At 41.9% G+C, this 26,775-nt stretch overlaps 3 protein-coding genes across 5 annotated transcripts in view; 2 read left to right on the top strand and 1 right to left on the bottom strand.

Moving 5' to 3' along the window:
* The window catches only part of LOC308102496 (semaphorin-4A-like), a 36,467-nt gene extending 33,006 nt beyond the window's left edge, over positions 1 to 3,461 (top strand). For both annotated transcript variants that reach the window (XM_080452245.1, XM_080452244.1), the window contains one exon: positions 1,816 to 3,461. The gene's annotated coding sequence lies outside the window, so the exon portion shown is untranslated. The remainder of the gene's footprint in view (positions 1 to 1,815) is intronic.
* Positions 3,462 to 6,101: 2,640 nt separating this feature from the next.
* LOC308102497 (aminoacyl tRNA synthase complex-interacting multifunctional protein 1-like) lies at positions 6,102 to 16,177 on the top strand. 2 transcript variants are annotated; one of them, XM_080452246.1, is made up of 7 exons: positions 6,102 to 6,261; positions 7,916 to 8,010; positions 11,953 to 12,066; positions 12,852 to 13,004; positions 13,806 to 14,005; positions 15,178 to 15,343; positions 15,589 to 16,177. In XM_080452246.1, exons 1-7 carry the CDS (start codon positions 6,221 to 6,223, stop codon positions 15,753 to 15,755), a joined length of 936 nt encoding a protein of 311 aa, XP_080308372.1. In that variant the 5' UTR covers positions 6,102 to 6,220; the 3' UTR covers positions 15,756 to 16,177. The 2 variants fall into 2 exon arrangements, with proteins under 2 accessions (XP_080308372.1, XP_080308373.1); XM_080452247.1 differs by lacking the exon at positions 6,102 to 6,261 and adding an exon at positions 6,678 to 6,741.
* Positions 16,178 to 17,515: 1,338 nt separating this feature from the next.
* LOC308101323 (GTPase IMAP family member GIMD1-like) lies at positions 17,516 to 19,056 on the bottom strand (the record flags this gene model as incomplete). Its single annotated transcript, XM_080450748.1, has 3 exons — positions 18,845 to 19,056; positions 18,475 to 18,755; positions 17,516 to 17,785 (listed from the first exon to the last, which is right to left on the bottom strand). Exons 1-3 carry the CDS (start codon positions 19,038 to 19,040, stop codon positions 17,516 to 17,518), a joined length of 747 nt encoding a protein of 248 aa, XP_080306874.1. The 5' UTR covers positions 19,041 to 19,056.
* Between the last annotated feature and the right edge of the window lie 7,719 nt (positions 19,057 to 26,775).

Genomic DNA, 26,775 nt, shown 5'->3' with positions numbered 1-26,775 from the left:
CTGTCAAGGCAGGCTAGCTGTCAAACCTTGCCATGACTGCAGGCCACTTCAGTGATTGCACAGGCAGGCCATCAGGAAATGTCCCCAATCTGCCAAATCTGATGGCCAGTCCAGACCTGCACCAGTACACTCCAGTATCTTAATGGTACTGGTCTCCAATGACACGGTGGGAGGTGATTATTTGTCCCCAGTCTGTGGGACACACTCAGAAATGTCCCCATTGAATGAAACATTCCCTTTCAGGGTGGAGTTCCCCTGGACTTCACAGCTCAGCCAGAGAGACTCGTACTGAGATAATAGATCTGTTTGGAGTGATGGTCAGAACGGCTGAAGGGGAAAAAGATGTGGGGGGGCAGACAGACTGAGAGAAATGAAAGACAAAACATTTAAATGCCCTGAAACCTCAACGCAACTGTGTTTTTATAATCACAGGTCCAGTGTTCATTCAGGTCAAGCAGACATTTAACATTCAAACAGGAAATAGACATCAACACTCAGGGCTCATTCTGAGGCAGAAAGTTAATACATGAATCGACACATATTCACATACAGTATATGTTACAAGGACATTGGAAAACCAGTGAAATTGAAAAAGGAGCGCTCCCCCCTCGCTTCCCCCTTTGTTATCGATTCACTTTGATTGCGACTGGTGACGTTAATCTGTCTATGTAATCAACACACCTGTTACTAGGCAATTCTGCAGAACCAACACTAGAGGGCAATGCAAGCCACACTAGAGCCCCCCCCCCCCCCACACACACACACACACACACACGCACACACACACACACACACACACACACACACGCATGCACACTAATTAGAGAGTGTCGTGGATAGTAACCCATGAAAAGATCTATTCTCCCCCATCGGTTTACAACTCGGACGGCGCTGAGTCGACTAGCAGACCATCGGCCGTTCGGCGCGGGCACTCGCGCCTGGAGGCGCTCGGGCACGCCTCCTCGGCCTCAAGGTCTGCTGAGTCGGTGCGCCTCCGTCATGGACAATAACTATTATCACCGTCTCGCGAGTTAAAAATACAGCCAAGTATGATCGCAGAGTTGTGGTGTATATGAGGCTCAGATACAGAATGTTTGCACAACTCTAAACCACAAAACAGTTTCATTTACTGATGATTATCTGAATTTCACATCAACCATGAATTCTGGAACCATTAATATTAGGCTAATCTCCCTGCTGCTGTAGTACCATGTAACATGTTTTATGATCTACAAGCATTACATCGGCCATGCATTTTGAGCTTGTAGGCTATTTTCAGTGAACTGTCCATGACCACTTCATGTCAATCTGACTGTACATTTCCATCCTTTTAATTTATATTGCGTATCTTTTGTTTGATTTGTTGCATTATTTTTTCATATTCATATACTTATTATTATTCTTGATTTCATTCAATTGAAATGTGTTGCACAAAAAAAGTTCACCCACTCCATAGCTGGTGCAGATTATGTGGTTTAGATTTTATAGGTCAACATGTTCCTTTACTGCTTATGATCAACCACACACACGTATCGCATCCTCTAAACGAGGATGTTGTGCCTGCCCCGGCTATTGACCGCAAAAACACACACACACACACACACACACACACACACACACACACACACACACACACACACACACACACACACACACACACACACACACACACACACACACACACACACACAGGGTTTAGGGCGGTGTGTGGGAGGCCATACCGTATTTGCAAGCATAATACCTTACATTAATGTAACCGGGTGGAGTTTTAGTGAATGTCTTTGACACCAATTGATTGTGGTTTATTTACTGCAGGTGTGGAGATTTGGTCCATCAGGATTGGTGAGACGCTCTGATGCCATCCAATCATGATCTAGTTCTGCCTTTAAAAGCAGGAAGTTGGCAATCATGAGACAGGTTTTTGTAATGGGTGAGTAGAGTGTGTTCCAGTGCCACCGATATGTTTTTTATTGTGAAGTGAATTAAGGAGTACTGATGTTGCACATGTATGTGCACTGTACAGGTTTCTGCATTTAGGTGCACTTCACTCTGCTCACCCTGGTGAGAATCTTTATTTTTTATCATTACATGCATGTAATGTCATATTGTTTGTTGTGTACTCATTTAATTTGTATAGCCTATTTATGTTTTAACCCACTTGTCAATAACGTAGTAGTCCTGAGCTCTCCACTCTGATACAATGTCTGGGCCTTGATAGTAACTTTTTGTGTGCTTTTTGCAGTGCAGTGATCTGACTTACTGAGTTGAATACTCCCTTTTGCTGTGATGTGGGATTGCTTGTCTGCTCTTGATGTTTGACGAAGGACAAATTGTGATCTATTGTGTTAAGGACCAGTTGCAGTTATTGTATGGCAGTGGCCTAATTTGTGTTTATATATTTAAATTTGAAATAAATGTTATATTTTTGTCAATCTGGTGTCTTCACTAAGCCTCCCAAACCCAGTTTTAAAGCTCTGCAAAACGAACCTGTGTTTTTAACAGCCTGATCTCCAGAGATTACCGTAACATTGCACGGAACGAGTGCACTTCATTCCGTGGATAGCCGCCTCGGAACTCCCGAATTGCGTGCATATGTACGGCGAGTCCCACGGTGGGCGTAACCAGTCGCAACCCGGAAAAACCCGGAAGCAGAGCAGTCCCCACAAAAAAAAATACGATTCTGTGCCTATCGGTACATAACTCTAACGGCGCTGAGTAGGCACAGGCGAACGTCCCACCGTTCAGGACGGCAACTCGGTCGTCTTAGCTCCCTCGGTGGTCCTTCACGGGGTGACAGTTCGCCTGTGACTGCGCGCTTCCGAAATGGTTTTGTCACAAAGGGAGCGCCGTACATATGCACGCAATTCGGGAGTTCCGAGGCGGCTATCCACGGAATGAAGTGCACTCGTTCTGTGCAATGTTACGGTAATCTCTGGAGATCGGGTTGGTTTTTAAAGTTAAAGCCTTAAATGGTTGTTGGTGCAATTCCAACTGGCGTAGTCAGTAGAGTTGTTATGTTTTTAGTAACTCCTAAATAGTCCATTTGGTTACATTAACAACAACCAATAGTACAATAATTGAAGATACACAAAGCTTGTACAACATACCTTCCCCATGCTTAAACTACATTCCAGAAGTTTGATGTTAGTTTGTCTCCCTCTCCTGACAGAGACAGCTAACTGCAATGATGTTGACCTACGATAAAGATGGTGGCACAATGTAGTGTCCATTAACTTTACCATGTGGTACTGGTGGTACCACATGCAAACCCTCTCTTAAAATGTTGCTGTTGTATGAATTATGTTTGTTTAACCTCTTGAACCCTAGTGTCCATATTCTGTGAACATAGCTGATCTACAAGCTTACATTGTATCGCACCATCACCTGTTTGTGAGCTTGTAGATCGACTATTTTTGGTGGTGGAGGAAAAAGGAGGGGGCCTAGTATAGACCCTGGGGGTCCCCCAGCCAACTAAGTATATTGGTTTAAATGGTGTGTAATTCAAAAATAATTAAAGATATGAATATGGTTTGTGCTGTCATGTTTTTTTTGTTTTCTTTTATTCTGTCAAATCAAGTCTTTTTTCTATGATTGATTGATTGAAGTACTTTATTTAGAAAGACATGGAAAAAGTACATGGAAGTACAGTTAACAATACAAGGTCCTCTAAACTGGATCGCCCATAAAAGCACAATGGCTTATTTCAAATGAGATCCCCACACACTCAAATCATGATGACATTTAAAAAAACAGACAGATGAACACTACTACGCAGAACGTAATACAATCAGCTTAAAGGTTACTGTTATGAAAAACAAGAAATATGTACATTAAACAGTTCAGGGGTGGGGGGGGGAGGTTAAGACTTTGACAGGAGCCAATTTGGAATTGCAGCCTCCTGAAGGTATTTTTTTAGGGCAGTTTTGAAAGTGAGTAGGGTTTTACTCTCCTTTACTCCTTTTGGTAGGGCATTCCACATTTTTGTTGCATAGCATGAGAACAAGTTCATTCCCTTGTTTGTGCCAAATCTGGGTTGGACAAGATCAGTGGAGCTGCCTCTGGTGTTGTGATTGTGGACTATCCTACATAAACCCCTGAGGTATGGTTTATATAGGCCCTTTTTGTGTGTTGCTGTGATAGCAGAGAAAGTGCCAGATTCAGCAAGTAGGGGAAGTAGTTTGACAACAGACAACTAAATACTATCCCCTAGTGTTGTATGTCTTCTCCTGTGACGCCCCCTTCAGGTAACATCAGGTAACATGAACCGTTTGACACTGACAGAGGTCAAGCCTTTTGTCTGTGTGGACTGATCTTAAGTCTATTGTGATCTATGCCTTTCCTGTGCTTCATACCTGTGCACCGTTTGAGCTATTAACCACTTAAGCCCAGTCAAATTCATCAAGATGGAAGAAAATAGAAGATCTACAAGCTCAAAACGTTTTGAATCTTGTAGATCTGCTATTTACTATATTGTTTAATGACAAAATAGAAAGCTTCTGACGCTCTGCGGTTAAACACTGTACTTGTGCATTCAAATGGCCTCATAGTACCTTTTCCATTTTATTTACAGTCATGTATTTTTGGCCTCGTGGGTGTCCCTTGTCTTTGACTGTTTATTAGTGGACACCTGACCTAGCATCTGATCCTTATTCTAATGTTGTGCTCAAGTGAGGACAGGAACAAATCTGAGATCTAGGAGCAGATCTATTCTAACATTGTACTGAAGCAGTGGTGGGAAGTAATTAAGTACATGTACTCAAGTACTGTACTTAAGTACAATTTTGAGGTATTTGTACTTTACTTGAGTATTTCCAATTTCCAATACTTTTACTTCTACTCCACTACATCTCAGAGGCAAATATTGTACTTTTACTCCATTACTATTATTAGACCACTTAGTTACTTTGCAGATGTACATTATTCACACACTCACGCACACGCACACGCACGCACACACACACACACACACACACACGCACACGCACACACACACACACACACACACACACACACACACACACACACACACACACACACACACACACACACACACACACACACACACAGGGTGTAGGGCGGTGTGTGGGAGGCCATACCGTATTTGCAAGCATAATACCTTACATTAACAACAACCAATAGTACAATAATTGAAGATACACAAAGCTTGTACAACATACCTTCCCCATGCTTAAACTACATTCCAGAAGTTTGATGTTAGTTTGTCTCCCTCTCCTGACAGAGACAGCTAACTGCAATGATGTTGACCTACGATAAAGATGGTGGCACAATGTAGTGTCCATTAACTTTACCATGTGGTACTGGTGGTACCACATGCAAACCCTCTCTTAAAATGTTGCTGTTGTATGAATTATGTTTGTTTAACCTCTTGAACCCTAGTGTCCATATTCTGTGAACATAGCTGATCTACAAGCTTACATTGCATCGCACCGTCACCTGTTTGTGAGCTTGTAGATCGACTATTTTTGGTGGTGGAGGAAAAAGGAGGGGGCCTAGTATAGACCCTGGGGGTCCCCCAGCCAACTAAGTATATTGGTTTAAATGGTGTGTAATTCATAAAGAATTAAAGATACTTAGTTAGTTACTTTGCAGATGTACATTATTATATTATAAAACATACATTAAAAACTTTAGCCCTGTTTTATACAAAGGCTATTTGAAAATAGCCGATCTACAAGCTCACAACGCGTTTTGCTATATTCAAACATTTTTAGTACTTTTACTTTTGGTACTTTAAGTACATTTAAGTACATTTTGATACCAATACTTTTGTACTACATTGCAGTATTGATACTTTTACTTAAGTAAAACATCTGAGTACTTTTTCCACCACTGTACTGAAGACAAGAGAGCCAGGAGAGAACGCGGGACCTGAGCTAAGATCTGATCACTATTACAACGTTGCACTCGAGGCAGTTAGAGGAGAGACTCTGAGACCTGATCCAGGATCATCTGATCACCGTGTTGTCCTCAAGACAGGAGAGGAGAAACTCTGATCTCCGACGACAGCTGCTGGCCTGCTGACTTCAGCTGGGGACAGAAAGTGACAGCTGAGCTGAGACACGCAGAGTTGTAGAAAGCAGAAGACTGCATGTGCCTCAGCTCAGTCTGACTGACTCTCTGACCGACCCACGGCAACTCACTTGGTTCTGACTGGACTGTTCTGTCAGTAGTGTATACTGCCTTTCTGACTAATTCCAACATGGCCGACGATGACAAGTTTGACAACCCGTTCAAGCCCAGGTAAACATTCAGCATTCTACCATATTGTGTGTGTGTGTGTGTGTGTGTGTGTGTGTGTGTGTGTGTGTGTGTGTGTGTGTGTGTGTGTGTGTGTGTGTGTGTGTGTGTGTGTGTGTGTGTGTGTGTGTGTGTGTGTGTGTGTGTGTGTGTGTGTGTGTGTGTCTGTCTGTTGTTCTATTTATCATGCTAAGTTGACCGCATTTATAGAACACTTTTTGCAAGACTGTTCTGACACACACATTATTCACAGAACAAATATTCACACACACACACACACACACACATTCACACACCGAAGGCAGAGGAAACCATGCAAGGCAGAGGAAACCATGCAAGGCACCAGCCTGCTCATCAGGAGCAGTTAGGGTTAGGGGCTCATGTCTTGCTCAAGGACACCTCGACCAGAAGTCAGGAGGAGCCGGGATCAAAACCAGGAACCTTCCCACAGCCTGAGCCACCCCATTATTCTCTCTCTATACTGTATATAATTTATTATAATTTAGTATTTAGTAATTAGCATACATGCTCTTTTCCAGAGGAACTCTCTTTATGTTTCTTGACCAGTGTCTTTATTACCACATGGCATGGGTGTGGTTAGTGTGTGTGTGTGTGTGTGTGTGTGTGTGTGTGTGTGTGTGTGTGTGTGTGTGTGTGTGTGTGTGTGTATGTGTGTCTGTGTGTGTGTGTGTGTGTGTGTGTGTGTGTGTGTGTGTGTGTGTGTGTGTGTGTGCGTGTGCGTGTGCGTGTGCGTGTGGGTGTGTGTGTGTGTGTGTGTTTTGAAACGTGAGCACTAGGTCACTTTATTTATAGCAGGAGGTCTGACTGCAGCTGTTGTCAGTGTCACACACACACACACACACACACACACACACACACACACACACACACACACACACACACACACACACACACACACACACACACACACACACACACACACACACACACATACAGTACATACAGTATATATCCTTGCACACATACAGTACAAACAGTATATATCCTTGTGTGTGTTCATATAGTTTCTTGTCAGTGACCAAACCATTATTCAAATACACAACACATACAGTTTAATAGCCACTGGCTATAGGACGCATGTGTATGTGTGTGCGCGTGCATGCGTGTGCGTGTGCGTGTGCGTGTGCGTGTGCGTGTGTGTGTGTGTGTGTGTGTGTGTGTGTGTGTGTGTGTGTGTGTGTGCCCTTTATATATTTTTCTTGTGGTTATGATAGTTTCCTTCTTGTCATATTTTCTCTCTCTGTCAATAACTCTGTTTGATTGATGACATTGTTACTATCACATGTTGATGTCTCACTCTCTCTCTCTTTCCTCATGTCAATCTCTCTTTGTTTGTCTCTCTGTCTGTTCCTCTATCTGTCTGTGTATCTGTCTTTCGGTCATGTTTCTCTGTCTGTCTGTCTGTCTGTCTGTCTGTCTGTCTGTCTGTCTGTCTGTCTGTCTGTCTGTCTGTCTGTCTGTCTGTCTGTCTGTCTGTCTGTCTGTCTGTCTGTCTGTCTGTCTTAATGAATATCTGCATACAATACAGATTAATGTATCAAATAAAGAACTGAAGAATCACTGGCATCTCTCTCTCTCTCTCTCTCTCTCTCTCTCTCTCTCTCTCTCTCTCTCTCTCTCTCTCTCTTGCTCTCAGTCTGGCTATAATGCTGAATAAGTTGGACCCAGAGGACGGAGCTCAGATCATGGAGTACTTAAAGACTCATGTTCTGATGATGCGAGAGAAAGCATGTATGATCTCACACACACACACACACACACACACACACACACACACACACACACACACACACACACACACCCACGCACCCACGCACGCACGCACGCACGCACGCACGCACGCACGCACGCACGCACGCACGCACGCACGCACACACGCAGACACGCAGACACGCATACACGCACGCAAACATTTTACTACTCTCTGTTCACCAGTGATGGGAAGCAACAGAGTACTTTTACTATTGTTCTTTTACTCAAGTAACTTTATATTATATATATAGGACTTTTACTTGCAACAGAGTATTTCTACATTTTGGTATTGCTACTTTTACTTTAAGCTGCACTTGTGTATCTTTCCTGTTCTATATGATTTGAATGGCTTTGAACCCGGGTCTCCTCTGAAAGTGCTGACATTTTTACCTTCTGCTTGGTCAGGGGAGAAATAGAAATTTTACCTTCAGGTCAAACCAGAAACAGGATCGTGTCAAAGGTCGTGTCCAACCTAAATGTCTCAATAGAAGAGCAGGGACACCAAATACAACCACCGCAAAGTTATATTGTATTAACAGCTCTACCATACAGATTGGACAAAATAATATTTCATTCACACACAAAAGAAAACACAAAACAAAGCTTTAAGTATATTCTGATGCCAATTCTGATGCCAATACTTTTATTTTGTTCTTTTCCACAATATTTCTACATTTTGCTACTTTTACTAAACCACTTGAACCCCAACATGGCAAAAAAAGGCTCACAGCGCGTTGTGAGCTTGTAGATTATTAATTTGATTAGCTACAGCTGTGTTGCTTATAATACATTGTTTTACCCGGCTGTATTTTTTAACCTGAAGTGGAAAACAAGCTACAAAATCAGCCTATTGGGTTTCATGCCCCCTTAAATAAAGACAGAAAAATAAACAGACTACTTCTTCCACCACTGCTGTTCACATAGCACACGTCATTGTAGAACACCAACGTTACAGTGGTGTCATGTTTTTTATCTTCATTCACTGAATGAACAGCCTGCTTCACACTCATACACAGTGGTGTAAAGTAACGGAGTACATGTACTCAAGTACTGTACTTTACTTGAGTATTTCCAATTTTCCGTACTTTTACTTCTACTCAACTATATCTCAGAGGTAAATGTTGTACTTTTACTCCACTACAGTTATTTGAAAACCTTAGTTACTTTGTAGATTTTGATTATTATCACGAAAACATACATTAACCACTTCAGCCCTATATACCTTTCGGCCATTTGAAAATAGCCGATCTACAAGCTCACAATGCGTCGCGATGCGACACATTGTGAGCTTATAGATCTGCTATTTTCAAAAGATTTGAATACATTTGAAAACTTGCGAAATGGGACATTCTGCATAATGAGTACTTTCTACTTCTGGTACTTTAAGTAAAAAGTACATTTTGATACCAATACATTTATACTTTTACTCAAGTAAATTTTGAATTCCGGACTTTTACTTGTAACAGAGTATTTCTACATTGTAGGCCTAGCATTGATATTTTTTTACTTAAGTAAAAACTGTGAGTACTTTTCCCACCACTGACTCATACACATACACGCTTCCACTGCAGGGTGTGATTTGCATGGTGGGGATTCCCCGCCTCTTGGTCTCCACATCCTCACAGTCTCTGGTGATTTATTTTCATATCCCAGCCCCGGGCTGACAGACCGTATACGACAATAAGGACGACACACCGCGATAACGGCCTACGGCACGGACAGTTATAAAAACAGACAGGAACTGCTGTCAGCGCTGCACGGTGTGGTTCCGACCACATAGACAAAATAATCTACACGCAGTGGTTCTCAAAGTGGGGTCCGGGGACCCCCAGGGGTCCTTGAAGTGGGTTCCAGGGGGGTACCAAGCTAAATGAGTTAATATAGCAGTGATATAGCAACAGAAATCAGTCCAACCGCTTCGACCTTTGATCGGCTGCAAGCTCACACGATGTGAGCTTATGGAGCTGCTATTTTCAAAAATATGTTTGAAACATTTTAATAACACAATTCTTGTATGGGGGTCCCTGGCCCAAAATCTTTTCAGAAGGGGCTCCGTGGCCAAATATATACATACTTTATGGGGTCCTTGAAATGGAAAAGTTTGAGAACCACTGGTCAACATTTATAGACAGTGCATTGGCCCCTGGGAAGTCGCCGCCATATTGGCAGGGAAGCTTGCCATGACTCCAGGCACCTGCTGAGAAAAAAATATTACTGTTAGCGTCCACGTAATATAAGTTGTTTTGTAATGAAAACCCATATTTTTTCAATTTAACCAAGTATTCTGGGTCCATTATTTATTCGGCATTTGAGCCACAGACGGACCACCGTTTGATGAGATTTAGACTCTCAGGCCCAAGACTTTGAATATTTGGTTGTCGTTGGATAAGATTTTGTCCAGAATTCCATGCTGTATTGATGTTGGTACCATAGGAGAGATAACAGGCAAAGGTTAATCAAAATAACAATTCTTTAATTAAGTAATGCAGATGTTTAACAATAATTCAACTCTTGAGAGCGTAAAATGAAACCAAATGGACCCGTAAGGGTCCATTTGGTTTCATTTTACGCTCTCTAATAATAAGGGTTCATTTGGTTACCAACTCTCCATCATTTAGCTGGGGACCACCTGGAACCTCCTCAAGGACCACTGGTGGTCCCCGGCAGCGGTGTCATGGTGATTTTTTTACTGGCAGGGCGGTGTTTTAATGACGTCACGCGCACGGCACGCGCACGGCACGTGCATTTTATTTTACCTTAAATTAAAAAACATGTTTGTATAGGAAATGTTTTTTAGCCTAGTTTTAGTCTTTTAAACTAATACAAATTCAAGGAATGCCATGAATTATAGAGCTGAAACTAAAAGTTTGCTTTGAACGAGTATCTTTCTCTTCTTCGACGGTGGCTGAGGCATTGTTGCGTGCAGATAGGATACTGGTAGCAGCCCAACTGAAGCCAACACGCTGTGTTGCTTACCGTGTAGCCTATAGATGTGAGGTGTGAGGAATCTGAGGAAACATTTTCACACTCACTTGTAAACCTGTTATGCAAAGTAGCCATTTGGGTACTTGGCTTGTGAATCTACGGGGGGGGGGGGACGTAGCGTGCACGTGCGTGAACGCTCGTGCACTGTACCGTGCCGTACCTTGCGCGTGAAAAAAATCACTGGCCACACGCCGTCCTACTCCGTGTGGCCTCCATGACACCACTGGTCCCCGGACCACTGGTTGAGAACCACTGCTATAGTACAACCACAGTCTGATACATGTTGGCCACTGGAGCAGTGCCTTGCTCAGGGGCATTTCAGCGGTGGGTGTGGAGGAAGGGGTGAGTGTTGCTCATTTCGCTTCCCCTTGCAGATTCTTTCCTGCTGTAGCCATCAGGCCAGCATTGTGTTATAAAACTGTCAGTGTATACTACATTTAGACCATAGAACGTAAAAAATATATATGGACAGCGTCACACCATTGGTTTCTATAGATCATAAATGAAGCCTATTTTGCAGCGATTTCAAATACGCCATCTTTCTATATACGGTTAATATTCGGTCCGAAATGCAAATGGAAATTATTGCTATTGGCTGAAACCGCAGCGAGGGCGGGTCTTCACTCGGTAGAACCAGTAGAAACCCTAGAAACATATCATTAATTATTATCATTAATTTGAAAATAAATGGCACCATAATTGATCAAAACGCATCCGCTTGAATGGAGCCTAATTGCTTCTGCAAACAGCAGGGGGGAAACAGCGGCGTAGTGTACTTTAAGTTCCTTTTTATATCACAATGAAAATTACATAATTAGATATTTTTACATATCTTTTTTAAAATAGTAATGCTATATTATCCTTCAAACTTAGTCTGTGTGCTTGTGCTTGTGCTTGTGCGTGTGTGCGTGCGTGTGTGTGTGTCTGTGTGTGTAGTGCTGCAGGCCTCAGTGAGAGAGGAGAAGAAACTGTTGGTGGAAAACGCAAAGCTGAAGAAAGACATCGAAGAGCTCAAACTGCAACTGCAAGAAAAACAGAGACGCAAAACAGGTACCCATGCATGCACATGTGTGCGTGCACGCGCACGTGTGCACACACACAATCTCCAGATGTCTAAACTTCCTGTGATTAGAATAAAAAATGAAAACCATGAACCGTTCTATTGGTTCCACATTCTAAGATGTTTCATTCTGATCTAGAATCGGCCATGTTTCTCTGTTCTTCATCCAAACACCCATACTATACTTATCACATAAAATCTCTTCTCTTCTCTTCTCTTCTCTTCTCTTCTCTTCTCTTCTCTTCTCTTCTCTTCTCTTCTCTTCTCTTCTCTTCTCTTCTCTTCTCTTCTCTTCTCTTCTCTTCTCTTCTCTTCATATGTTTTATTGATTAATTGAGTACATTGGGCCACAATGGAAGCTTTTTGTGTTATATTGAGTAATTATGTCTTTTAGCATTACCTTTGACTTTGACATGTGCTGTTAATGAACTTGTTAATAAAGAATTCAATCAATCAAAATCTCTTCTCTTCTCTTCTCTTCTCTTCTCTTCTCTTCTCTTCTCTTCTCTTCTCTTCTCTTCTCTTCTCTTCTCTTCTCTTCTCTTGTCTTGTCTTGTCTTGTCTTGTCTTGTCTTGTCTTCTCTTGTCTTCTCTTCTCTTCTCTTCTCTTCTCTTCTCTTCTCTTCTCTTCTCTTCTCTTCTCTTTTACTTTCTCCATCCCTTTCTTTTCATTTCCCCCCCCCTCTCTCTCTCTCTCTCTCTCTCTCTCTCTCTCTCTCTCTCTCTCTCTCTCTCTCTCTCTCTCTCTCTCTCTCTCTCTCTCTCTCTCTTCCAGCCAAGGCTCTCTCTGCTCCAGCCCCGCCCCCCGATAGCCTGTCTGTCACTGAAACCCCCAGGGTGCCTGCCACTCAAACACCCGCTGGCCCCTCCCCCGGCCAGCCTGTCACTCATGACAGTAAGGGACGGAGGAGAAGAGGAGACAGGAGAGGTAAGGAGGGAGGAGAGGCAATGAAACAGCAAGACAGACATTGAAAAGGGAATGTCAGTCATCTATGACATACCATATCAACAGTATGACATACGACTCCAAATTTGGAGAAGATTTCAGCCTGATCCAACCCCCACTGACTTTGATTATAAAATTAACCTTAAAGGATAGTTCACCCAAACAACTACTTTTTTTCTATCGATTAGTCACCTCATGGAGACTTGAATTAATGGATATTTTTTCGTTTTTGGCGCATTCCTAAGCCAATCATTTTTGTGTCTCCTACCGGAACCGCTGCCGGTCATCAAATTATTGGCTTAGGAATGCGACAAAAACTAGAAAACACCCCATGAATTAAAGTCTCCATGGGGTGACTAATTGATAGAGAAAAAGTCATTTTGGGGGTGAACTATCCCTATAAATGTGTCAAAACATTTGCACAAAATGTCTGTGTGGACTGGAGGTATACTTTCTTGGCCTACTTGGCCTGCACAAGAATGTTGGATGTGTGTGAGATTACACGCACACACACACACACACACACACACACACACACACACACACACACACACACACACACACACACACACACACACACACACACACACACACACACACACACACACACACACACACACACACACACACACATACACACACAGACCTTCTTCTGGATGGTTCTGCCTCCTATAGTAGGCTAAGCTGTAAAAACTAACATCGCTCTCTCTCTCTCTCTCTCTCTCTCTCTCTCTCTCTCTCTCTCTCTCTCTCTCTCTCTCTCTCCATCTCTCTCTCGTATAGCTCGCCCTGTGTCTGACCCACTGTGCTTCGGGGCGGTGGCCAGTGTTGACGCGTCGCGCCTGGACATCCGCGTGGGGCGGGTCCTCAGCGTGCGGAGACACCGGTGTGCCGAGGACCTGATGGTGCAGGAGGTGGACGTGGGAGAGCCCACCCCCCGCATGGTGGTCAGCCTGCTGGAGGAGAAGATAGACGTGGAGAAGGTAGCACACAGACACACAGACACACACGCACGCACGTACGCACGTACGCACGCACGCACGCGCGCACACACGCACACACACATGCATCAGTGGTGGAAAGAGTACTGACATTTTTTACCTAAGTAAAAGTGTCAATACCAAAATGTAGAAGTACTCTGTCACAAGTAAAAGGCCGGTGGCCGGTGTTCAAGATGTTACTTGAGTAAAAGTACAAAAGTATTGGTATCAAATTATACTTAAAGTACCAAAAGTAAAAGTACTAAACTGTTTGAAAATAGCCGATATATAAAATAGGGCCAAAGTGGTTAAAGTGAGTTAAAGACCCACAAGGATCCATTTGGTTCCTAATTTGGTTGAGGGTCCATGAGGCCCCAAGAGTCTCCCTCTAACTAACTGAGTGATGGTTCAGTTGAATCGTGGGTGAATGTCCCATTAACAAGTTTTCAAATGTATAAATGTATAAAAGTATTTTGAAAATAGCAGATATACAAGCTCACAATGCGTCGCATCGTGACGCATTGTGAGCTTGTAGATCGGCTACTTTCAAACGGCTGAAATGTATATAGGGCTATATTTTATGTGATAAGTCGGTACTGAATGTTTTGTAATAATAATCCAAATCTACAAAGTAACTAGTAACTAAAGTTTTAATATAATTGTAGTGGAGTAGAAGTAAAAGTACTGAAAATTGGAAATACTCTAGTAAAGTAAAAATTCCTCAAAATTGTACTTAAGTACAGAATGTGTACTTAGTTACTTTACACCACTGAGAATATATACACTACTGGACACAATGACGTGACCAGAAGATATGAGAAATAGAAAAGAACAGAATGAGTATAGGATTAGGAACACAACAGATGCATCTTGTATCTTTGAGCAGAGACATCAGTCCAAGTATTTGATGGCCATGGTGTCAAGTGTAGTGCCTATACGTAGATGAGACATCTTTATTGTCACAGGTTTACAGGTGTAAAACAGTGTGTGAAATTAGTTTTTTATGGTCAGTACTGATCATAGTAATATGATACTTAATAACACTAACTATAAATTATTTAGCTGGGGACCCCCTGGAGCCCCCTCAAGGACCCCTGGGGGTCCCTGGACCACTGCTCTAATTGACCCCCTCCCTGTCTATCTGTCTGTCTGTCTCTCTCTCTCTCTCTGTCCAGGGGGCTCTTGTTCTGTTGCTATGCAACATCAAGCCCTGTCAGCTGAAGGGTGTGGTCTCACAGGCCCGCCTGCTCTGTTGCTCCACCCCCGACAACGAAATGGAGCTTCTGACCCCGCCCTCTGGTGCCACCCCCGGAGATAGAGTCACCTTCCACAACTACCCCGGTAACCATGGTTATACAAGCGATGTTTCTCAACGAAATATTGTTTGATTTAAGTCACTGATTTGCTGCTCATATTTCAATTGATCGTGTGTGTGTGTGTGTGTGTGTGTGTGTGTGTGTGTGTGTGTGTGTGTGTGTGTGTGTGTGTGTGTGTGTGTGTGTGTGTGTGTGTGTGTGTGTGTGTGTGTGTGTGTGTGTGTGTGTGTGTGTGTGTGTGTGTGTGTGTGTGTGTGTGTGTGTGTGCAGGTGAGCCAGATAAACTGCTGCTTGCCAAGGACAGGATTTGGGAAATCGTCCAGGCGGACCTGAAAACCGACAGCAAGGGTGTGGCTAACTACAAGGGGGCGGGGTTCGAGGTGAGGGGGAAGGGCTTGTGCAGAGCCCCCACCCTCACCAATGCTACAATCAAATAGAAGGAAGGGACAGTCATTCATGACATTCATGTTTATGAATTATTATATTATAATTTGACATGGACCTCAGAATAACATTGGACAGACCAGATGCATTGCTTGAGTGTTCTAGCACAAGTGCGAATTTTCAACCGCTGTCAACAGGAGGCATTTCTAAACTGAATAGAACTATAGTCTAAAAAACTATCAAATACAGGGAATTAAACGTCACTATAATCAATATCAGACACAATACATAGACTATAAAACAAAGGCAACATAATCATAAACCCCTCAAAATCTGTTCATGTGAACACTGTTGTTTTGATTTTAACCATAAATTGAGCCCTCGAATTGTTGATGTTGAATGTAAACCTCTAGACGGTCAACTGGAAAACATGAAATGAGACAAAATAAATAAAACTATTTTCCAACTTTGAGAACTTGTTTGATTGTTTTTTAATAGATGTATTACAACACCTGAGAGACATTAATTCTCATTTTGTTCATATTGATTTGGTGGGGGGGATAAAAAAAACATTGTTAGCTACTGCTCACACGTCAATGGTATTTTTTTTTCTTTTTTCTTTTTGTTGGTGTTTTTTTCGTATTAAAGTTAATTTTCTTTTGTTGTTTTCTCCTCGTCCCCATGTAAAGTGTCTTTGGGTACTTAGAAAAGCCCTGTATACATTTGAGATAGTATTATTATCATTACAGCTCAATACATTGATAAAGGGCTTGCAGATCAATTCTAATCTCTCTGATATTCTACGGTCAATTTCAGATTCAGAGATATGCTATTACCGTCTTATTAAGCATTACCTGGCTATTATTATTATTATTATTATTAATAATATTAATACTACTATTATTACTATTATTATTATTATTATTATTATTATTATTACATTTATTATTATTATTATTATTATTATTATTATTATTATTATTATTGGTCACACTCTGTATGACTTGCTGTTTGGTAGTTTGGCGGCACCATGTGGTGACTGGTGGATACATGAGTGAATGCATGCTTTTTGTATTTGTTTATTTCAAACAAAGTAAAAACAAGCAGGTCAACACAACAATGTTCGAAAAGGAGTAGGATGAAGTGTAAACTTGTAAACTCCTACTCCCCCCCCCTTTAAAGGAGTAGTTCACCCAAAAAAAAAAGTATTTTCTATCAAAATTACACACCCTGATTGTTTTGGTCGCATTCCGAAGCGAATAATTTGATGACCGGTGGTGTCTCCGGTAGGAGACTTGCAGAGTCTCCTGCTGAGTCTCCTTCTGACTGATGACCCGGTCATCAAATAATTTTTTGGGGGGTGAACTACTCCTTTAATATTTTTATATTTTATAAGAAATCTCTGAACAAGCTAATAGCAGAAGCAAACTTTTGAGCTCATATTTCTCATTACTGCTTGATTATGTTTGGAATAAAACTCTCAATGTGGTTAGATAAATAGATAGCTCCTAAAGATTAAATTAAAACTCCTACAGAGAATGACTATAACTTATATAAATGATCAAATATAGACATTTTCGACATTCTATTATTTTCTTTCTTTTACAGTATTATTTCATTTCATATCGTCCAGTTTCACTTGTTTATCCTGTATCCTTTATGAGTTCTCTCTCCTGATTTGATAACATTTGTACCCCCCCCCCCGACCTGAAAATGTATCTAACACTGTAGCAATGATTACAATCAAAATATAAAGCTATATTTAACACTTATTTTAACAAATAAATATCACTTACACCACCTTTAAAGTGTTCTAAATGTCAGTCTTCAGTTTCAGGGGACAGTGGTCGTTAAAAGCTGATAGGGCTAACAGTCTGTCTCTCAGAGGCTTTCCTACATGGACTGGCCAATCACTGGTGTTATCCAGGAACGTGTATCCGCCTCCCAGCCTGTCAATCAGAAGTCTCAGCGATTCAGAGGCCTGGGAGAGGTACGCATGAGGTTGAAGCCCCGCCTCTCTCAGCCTGTCAGCGTGGGTGAGGACCAGCAGAGCATGCTGGGACCACAGTGGACCAAGCACAGTCTACACACGCACACACACACACGCACACGCACATGCACACGCACACGCACACACACACACACACACACACACACACACACACACACACACACACACACACACACACACAGAAAACAAATGAACACATATGTGTGTTTTCTTACTGAAATAGTGACAAATACAATAGTATAGTTCCTTGTTTGCTTTTCATGTGTGTTGCTACCTGTCAGTTATTTCCTAACCCTAACCATTTGTGTTAGTTCAGTCACTTGCATGAAAGGATTTAGGGCAATGCATTGTAACAAATCGGGGTCCCGGATCACCCTGAAGGGGTTTATTTCTCAGTAATGACCAGCTCGCTATTTGTTATCCTGCTTATTACACAATAGGCTCAATAATTTGACACAAAATTATAACACTTTTTTTTTTTTAATTTAACCAATTTAGACCTGAAAAGCCTATACGTTGTTATACCTTTGAGTCCGGGAAAGCATCTGTGTCATTTTAGATGCTATGTATATAGCAACATGATTTAAAAAAACACCTACCAGTGAGGAACCCCACCGCAATGACTATCATCACCCTCCCCACTCGGCTTCCCTCCCCTGAACACAGGCCAATTGTGTTCGTATAGATGCTCGACAAAGCCGGGTTCACCGCGTTATCAGTGTGTTGTGTTAGTTACCTGTGTTATGTTAGTTGTGTATTACCTGTGCTATGTGTGTTAGTTGTGTTATCAGTGTGTCGTCACAGCGGTGTGCTGGGACCATCAGAACAACGACATGGACGTCCTCCGTCCCCAACGTCTCACACACTTCCTGTCTGAGCTGGGAGGGATGGGGCAGAGGGGGCGTGTCCACCACCCTCAGCCTCAGGTCTGACTCCGCCCCATTTCTCTTGAAGAAGTCTGGGAACGTTCTGCTGACGAGGCGGAACTCTGTTGTCACGGGAACGCCCGTTAGGCTGACGCCTTTCTGGAACTCGTGGCTACCTGGAGAACAGGTAGAGGTCAGTTAGAGGTCAGCTGTGTGCACGTGCGTGCGTGCGTGCGTGCGTGTGTGCGCATGTGTTTGTGCTGACCAATCAGGGCGTTCCCCACAGAGCTCCTCCCACTCTGCATGTCGCCTAGCAACAGCACATTCAGCGTCAGCACCGCCCTGTTGCTGTCGGCATGGCGATGACCCTGGTTGCCAAGGATGCTGAACAGGTTGCTGCGCTGACCTTTGCTGTGGTGAGCGCCAGGACGCTTTTCTGTCGTCTGATTTGACAGTTCCATCGCTGAAGCACAGCCTGGCACCCGATGAAAAAAAGTCAGATATTAAATTGTGTACATTTAATCCAATTCAACTTTTATCGACATTACAGGTCCAACTAAATTCAGTGTTCGACTACCAACGTACAACAGGACATAAATGATAATAATCTATGTACTATAAAAGTATAGATATTTATACCATATCTTTAAATGTACTAATCGTCTCCTCATATGTCCAAAACTGTTACTTTTCAAGATTCAAATTCAACATAGCAAAAGTAGCAGATCTACAAGCTCTGTGTCAGTAGTCCGTAGTGTGTCAGTACCTATATAATGAATGCACAGAGACAGGAAGTGAGTTCATATAGAGTTCATGTAACGGCAAACATTGTACACATTGTTTGATATACATAAAGAAGCCTTGGAATTACATGGTCATCAACGATTGACTCAGCGAACAGAACATAGTACCAGGAGTAAATCGACTTTAAGCAAAGGAGGAATTGCAACAAGCAACATGGATATCTTGGATAAACCGGAGCGTTTGAAGCTGACTGGAAATGTTGCGTGCCTTCAAACAGCAATTCCAGCTTTGGGATTGGAAGAAAAGTCGGGTGAAAGGAAGGTAGCGTTACGGAAATCTTCCACAGAGCAGTGGAGCACATTATTGAGGGACTGGAAGGTGTGAGAGCCTATGTGGATGACATCATCGTCTGGGGCTCCACAATCCAGGAGCATAACGAGCGGCTGATAAAAGTGATGGAGGGGGTTCAAAAGTATGGGTTAAAGCTTAACGAAAGGAATTGTCAGTTTGGAGCTCAGGAAATTGTCTTCCTGGGAGACAAACTCTCTGCACAAGGTGTTGAGCCTGATCAAATATAAGTGCCATACAGAGCATGCCAAGGCCCACGGGCAAGATCGTTGTGTTACGCATAATGAGTATGCTAAATACCGTCTTATCTGTCCTGTGATTTATGAGGAATATACAGCAATTTAATTTCCAAAGTGCATGTGCATGTTTGTTTTATGTTTACTTGCATGTGCATGTCATTGCTTGTTACCTGTTATGTGCATGTATGTAAAGGTCTGTAGTTGCTACTCGTGTTTTTGATTAGCTAGCTCTACATGGGTACATCATTAATGCATGTAATATGTTATTTCGTGGGTGTTCAGGTGGGGTGGGAGCGGACAGTTTCAGGAGAGCTTTTGTTCTGTTTTGTTTTGTTTTGTCAAGTCTGTTTTGTCCTGTTTATGTATAGTATGCATGGTTGTACTTATTGTATTGTTTTGTCTATTGTACTGTTTGTATTTTTGTCATAAGGACCCTCTCGAAAACGAGATGACTCATCTCAAGGGGTTGATCCTTCTAATAAAGGTACTATATAAATTTCATTGGCAATTCATTCCCAATAAAAAACATCCTGCATCCGTGAGCTCCTGTATAAAGAAAATCAGTTTAAATGGACAGCCAAACATGAGAGTGAGTGGGAAAATCTCAAACAGTGCTGGCCACTGCACCTGTATTGACTTTCTTTGAAAGAACAAAAAAGATCAAGGTGTCAATGGATGCTTCAAAAGATGGAATCGGTGGAATTCGCCTACAGGCTGAAGGTGAGCATTGGAAACCAGTGGCCTATGCCAGTGTCTATCAACCTTTTTTGTGCCAAGGCACACCTGGCATAGCCAAAAAATCCCAGGGCACACCTAGATATACGGTATATATATATATATATAATTATATATATACGATACGCACTTTTTTATCATGAAAATATATGGGGGAGAAAAAAAGCAAATGCAAACAAATATTTCTGTTTTTGCATTATTCAGACATGCAAACTTGTAGCTTTTCAGCTTCCACTAGCCGTTTTGAATCCAAATAGGGCAATAGTGTGACACCTGACCCGAAAAAAACCCAGCATTTTGTCACCCTTTTCACCTCGGGGCTGTTTGCATGCCTGATTATTATTATTGTTAAAACAAAAAAAAAAGATTTTTTCTTTTTTTTTTTTTTTTTTTTCCCCCAAAATGATATTTTTTCAAACCTTCTCCAAACGGCGCGGCACACCTCAGCAGTAGCCCCGGCCCAAAATTGGGACGTTTGCCAGGGTTGATATACACTGGCCTATGCATCCACAACCATGACAGAGAATGCAGATATGCTCAAATAGAAAAAGAGTGCCTAGGTTTGGTCTTTGGCCTAGAGAAGTTTCACAGCTACATATATGGCCTGCCCTCCTTCACCGTGGAGACAGATCATCGTCCATTAGTGGCGATCATAAAAAAAAAACTTAAATGACATGTCACCAAGAATTCAAGCGTCTCCTGATGAAGATGCAGTGATACGACTTTGAGCTGATCGATACACCAGGAAAGCACCTGATACTCGCCGACGTGCTCTCGCGAGCACCCTCAAGGAGGTGTGAGAGTACAACAGATGAAGATGTTCAGTGCCATGTGAATGCTGCGCTTCCTGTGTCAGACAAACGTCTACACAAATAGCTGTTGAAACAGAAAAAGACACAGAGTTGCAGCATGTCATGGAGAACACGCAGAATGGATGGCCTGTACGTTCCTGTCCACTGTTCTACCACATTAGAGGTGAGCTTAGTGTTGTGAATGGACTGTTGCTGAAGCAAAACAGAATAGTCATTCCACACAAATTAAGACAAGATCTGCTACAGAGAATCCATGAAGGTCATCTCGGTGTCGAGAAATGTAAAAGAAGGGCAAGAGACACAGTGTACTGGCCTGGAATTAACAAGGACATCAAGAAAATTATAAGCAGATGTGAAACATGCCAGTAACATAGGAACAAGAAAACCTAAGAGCCTATGGTGCTAGCTGATGTGCCAACAGCACCATGGCATAAAGTAGGAATGGACTTGTTTCATCTGAAGGGAAAAGATTATCTTGTGGTCATAGACTACTACTCGAACTTCCCTGAAATGGCATTACTGTCAAACACATCATCAAGCTGTGTCGTAACACATAGTGTACAAAATCTATCTTTGCCAGGAACGGCATAGCTAATATTGTGCAGAGAGACAATGGCCCATGTTTCAGTACCAAAGAATGTCAGAGATTTGCAGAACAGTATGACTTTAAACACACGACATCTAGTCCTCTGTATCCACAGGCAAATGGGAAAGCTGAAAAGGGAGTCCACAAGAAAGAAGAAAGCTGCTGAGAGTGACTCTGACCCTTACCTAGCTTTACTCAGCTACAGAGCAACACCATCAGAATGCGGACTGTCACCTGCTGAGCCGCTGATGAACAGAAAGCTGCGTAATACACTGTCATGCATCTCAAAGCAAAATAAACATCTGAAACTGGAGCAGAAGCTACTACAGAAGAAAACAAAGCAAAACAGCAAAGCAACGTCCACCACTGTCAAGCAATGACACTGTCAGAATTGAAGAGCCTGGTGGATGGAAAACAAAAGCCACTTCAAGAAGTAGCTCCACGATCGTTCACTGTGAGGACAGAGGAAGGTAGATCTTCAGACGCAATCTTCTTAAAACATCACAGACTGTTGAAGAGCTCAGTGAGGCCCAGAGTGAGTCCATCCCCCACCTACCACAGATTCACAAATCTATGATGATTATCTATTGTCTGTAGCCACTAGCTGTTAATAGTCAGTAGTGTGTCAGTACCATAGACATATAAAGGTAGACGTCTCTTCCGGCTCTGAGGCAGCTGTATTTCGGGCGCCATTTTAGAGAAGGCAAGCATCCGCGTGCGGCACAGAAGGGGACGTTTGGTAGGCCAATCAGATCGAGGCAGGTGGGGGCGGGTCTTTTCGTAACCCAGCCCTTAACCCTTTAAGAGGCAGCCGAGCAGCATCTAGTCAGTTAGAAGTGCTGTGATTGGCCAGTAGTCAACGCGCTGTGATTGGCCAGTAGTCACTTTGAGTGGCAGCTTGCCTTCTATGGTGACCTTGTATTGCGATACAGGTCGCTCCAATGAACTGCAGAGGCCAATGAGGTATCTAGGTTTCTATATCTATGGTCAGTACTTATATAATGAATGCACAGAGACAGGAAGTGAGTTCATATAGAGTTCATGTAACGGCAAACATTGTACACATTGTTTGATATACATTAAGAAGCCTTGGAATTAAAGTACATGGTCGTCATTGACTCAATGAACAGAACAGTGCAGTGGTTCTCAAAAGGTTTAATTTCAAGGGCACCCAGTTTGGTATAGTCCACGGACTCTCATAACTCATAAAGAGAGTGTACAAATGGAAATGGAACGGACCATTTGGACCCTTACGTGTCCATTGTTTCCATTTGTACACTATCGGAGTTACAGAACAGTAAGGGTCCATTTGGTTCCTATCAATAATCTCCCCCCCCCAAAGACCCCTGGGGGTCCCCAGACCCCACTTTGAGGAGCACTGGTGTAGTGGAGGTAATGGCAACAGTATGATGCCATTAGCATAAATGCAGTTCAAGCTTTTTTCCATAGCCAGAGGTGGACCCCAGTACTTGATTAAGAGCACAGAGTACTCCTGGTTAAATTTACTCCACTACAAGTAAAAGTAGCTCAGTCAAAATATTACTCAAGTAAGAGTAAAAAAGTCCTTGCTTTTAAATGTACTTAAGTATTCAAGAGTAAATGCTTTTAAAAATACTTAAGTACAAGTACAAGTAAAAGTAAAAGTACATTTCTTATTTTTCATATCAATGAATTGCTGTAATTTTTTATATGGCTTTTTAAAATCACAAGTCAAATTAGTGCAGCATTGGTTAAAAACAAGTAATCTAAATTAATATCTTTATAGCCTAGTGGTGCAGCACAAAATAACCACAAAATATTAAATTTAAATATACTGTCTTGAACAAACTAAAATATGTCTAAAACCTCAGCAATGCCAATGCAACAGAATAACTCCTCATCTAAGCAGTAGCAGTGATGTTAGGGTTTCAATGCAGTTAGTGGGTGTCAGGACCCAGGAGTGGTCATTTGAATGGGTCTCAGCCCAGGGACATTTTGTGATTCTATGAGTCCAAATAAAATAAAAATGTTTCCCCATTCAAGGCACATGCATTGTTTTCAAGGCAAAAAACAAAGCGTGTCACGCTTTGCCTTTCAAGAATATTCAAGGCAAAAAAGTACCATATGTCACTGCTATGTGCTAAATACTAGTGCTAGCCTAAACTCCAGTGAGATTTATAGTTTTAAACTCTCTAAAGCAGGGGTTTTCAACTGATTGTGAACCAGGGACCACCACCCTGATTAAGAATCAACCTGGGGACCACTATTGTGTTGGGTGAGATTAGAGCTAAGATTAGTGCTTCGCTAACACTTGCTACTGTATGCATTGGTTCCTTCTTTGACGAATACAACGTGTGGCCCATTGCATTTTAGGGGGAAAAAACAACAACCAGCGAACTTAAAAGTAACTTGTACTTTTCAGTCTTCCTTGAAATTTACTTGAGTAAAAGTTAAATATTTGTCTTGAAAATGTACTCGAGTAAGAGTAATAAGTATCAAAGAAATCTAATACTCAAGTAAAGTACAGATCCTCCGAATATTTACTTAAGTACAGTACTCAAGTAAATTTACTCTGTTACTGTCCACCTCTGTCCATAGCAGACACACTGTATCAATGTATCATTGTGCATATCAGATGGACAGGTGGTCTGTGTGTTCCTTTCTCTCTCTAAAGTAGATCATCGGTATCATCTGCATCTCTCTCTCTCTCTCTCTCTCTCTCTCTCTCTCTCTCTCTCTCTCTCTCTCTCTCTCTCTCTCTATCTGTGTCTGTCTTGGGGCATCGGTAACATTCTGTCCCCTTTAAAGGCAGAATTAAAGACACGTTATTGTACTCATAATCAACTGTCTGTCAACAAGAGAACAGATCCCCGAATGGAGATTACTTACACGTGCATACCCATACCGTGCTTTATAAAAAGCACATACACACATACACATACTCTTAAAAGCACATAAGTAGGCTACACACGCATTACTCTATAAAAAAACACATTGTGTACAGATGCAGTACTTTTTAAAAACATACGTGAAACTTACCTGATCAGGTGTGAGAATGAAAGCTGCACCTGTGTGTGTGTGTGTGTGTGTGTGTGTGTGTGTGTGTGTGTGTGTGTGTGTGTGTGTGTGTGTGTGTGTGTGTGTGTGTGTGTGTGTGTGTGTGTGTGTGTGTGTGTGTTTGTGTTTAAGTTAAACATTAACAAGCCATGTCTCTCTCTCTCTGTGACCACTTTTTATTGCTATATGACTTAACACACACACCCACACATTGTGGCTACTAGCGGAGCATCGCCGCACCCCGCCCACTACTATGGGTGTCACTGCGTGGTGAAAAAGTTATGTGAGGTATTTTCCCAATGGGTGATCTCTCCTCAGCACACAGCAGTGCGACTGTGTTGGTGATATATGGGCCTCACCTTACAAGCGTCGATACTGCGTCGCTGTGCTGTGCATGTGGCAGTCGTGGAAAAAGTACTCAAATGTTTTACTTAAGTAAAATTATCAATACTGCAATGGAACTCTGTTACAAGTAAGTCCGGAATTCAAATTTTACTTGAGTAAAAGTACAAAAGTATTGGTGTCAAAATGTACTTAAAGTACCAAAAGTTAAAGTACTAAAATGTTTGAAAATAGCCGATCTACAAGCTCACAGCTTGTAGATCTGCTATTTTCAAACATTTGCAAAAAAAGCAGTAAGATACAGTTATCTGTGCTATCTTTGTTGTCCAGGTAACAAGAGAGGGAGAGACTGATGAGCCGGTGGGGACTGAGGTTCATATTATTCTAGATTATGTTTTAACCCCAGCTCCAGTGTTACCAGAGAGAGAGCATAAGCAAAAACAAAGAACATTTTTTTAATTGACCTTCTGGCCCTGGTATAATCACTCTAACCGTCAGGATGTTGCTGTGTCAATGTACTGAATGATGAGGATGATACCGTAATGTTATACTGACATCCTAATAACACATTGATACTGAGTTTGTGTGTATGACAGTTCATGTGAGTTTATGCGGGTGCATGAGTGTGCATGTGAAAACTGGTTAACCAGTAGCGTAAGCTATGGGAAGTGAGTCAGCACTCTGCAAAACCGTATGTGTCTATGTGTAAATGTAAGTGTCTTTGTGGAGGAGATAAGAAACGAACAACCAGTGGTGGAAAAAGTACTCACATTTCTTACTTAAGTAAAAGTATCAATACTGCATTGTAGAAATACTCTGTTACAGGTAAAAGTCCGGAATTAAAAATTTACTTGAGTAAAAGTACAAAAGTATTGGTATAAAAATGTACCAAAAGTAAAAGTACTAAAATGTTTGAAAATAGCAGATCTACAAGCTCACAACGCGTCGCGATGCGTCGCGATGCGTCGCGATGCGACGCGTTGTGAGCTTTTATACATAGGCTATTTTCAAATAGCCTATGTATAAAATAGGGCTAAAGTGGTTAATGTATGTTTTATAATATATTAATTTATATCTGCAAAGTAACTAGTAACTAACATTTTCAAATAATTGTAGTGGGATCAAAGTAAAATATTTGCCTCTGAGATGTAGCGGAATAGAAGTAAAAGTACTGAAAATGGGAAATACTCCAGTAAAGTAAAAAATACCTCAACATTGTAATTAAGTACAGTACTTGAGTAAATGTACTTAGTTACTTTACACCACTGCGAACAACAGATATGTTTATAATGTGTCTGTGTGAAAGAAGAATGTGTATGCATTATGATTTATGCAATACATTGAATTTTCCTAA

Source organism: Gymnoscopelus braueri, assembly GCF_963280865.1.
Source record: "Gymnoscopelus braueri genome assembly, chromosome: 15".
Classification (NCBI taxonomy): Eukaryota; Metazoa; Chordata; class Actinopteri; order Myctophiformes; family Myctophidae; genus Gymnoscopelus; species Gymnoscopelus braueri.
This window is presented reverse-complemented; position numbering and strand designations above follow the sequence as displayed.

What these genes read in the sequence shown, in the direction of transcription:
- LOC308102497 (XM_080452246.1), top strand. Translation starts at nt 6,221, where the DNA reads ATGGCCGACGATGACAAGTTTGACAACCCGTTCAAGCCCAG. An exon ending in AAAACAGAGACGCAAAACAG is followed by an intron (nt 12,067 to 12,851) that starts GTACCCATGCAT and finishes TCTCTCTTCCAG; the next exon opens with CCAAGGCTCTCTCTGCTCCA. An exon ending in GAGAAGAGGAGACAGGAGAG is followed by an intron (nt 13,005 to 13,805) that starts GTAAGGAGGGAG and finishes TCTCTCGTATAG; the next exon opens with CTCGCCCTGTGTCTGACCCA.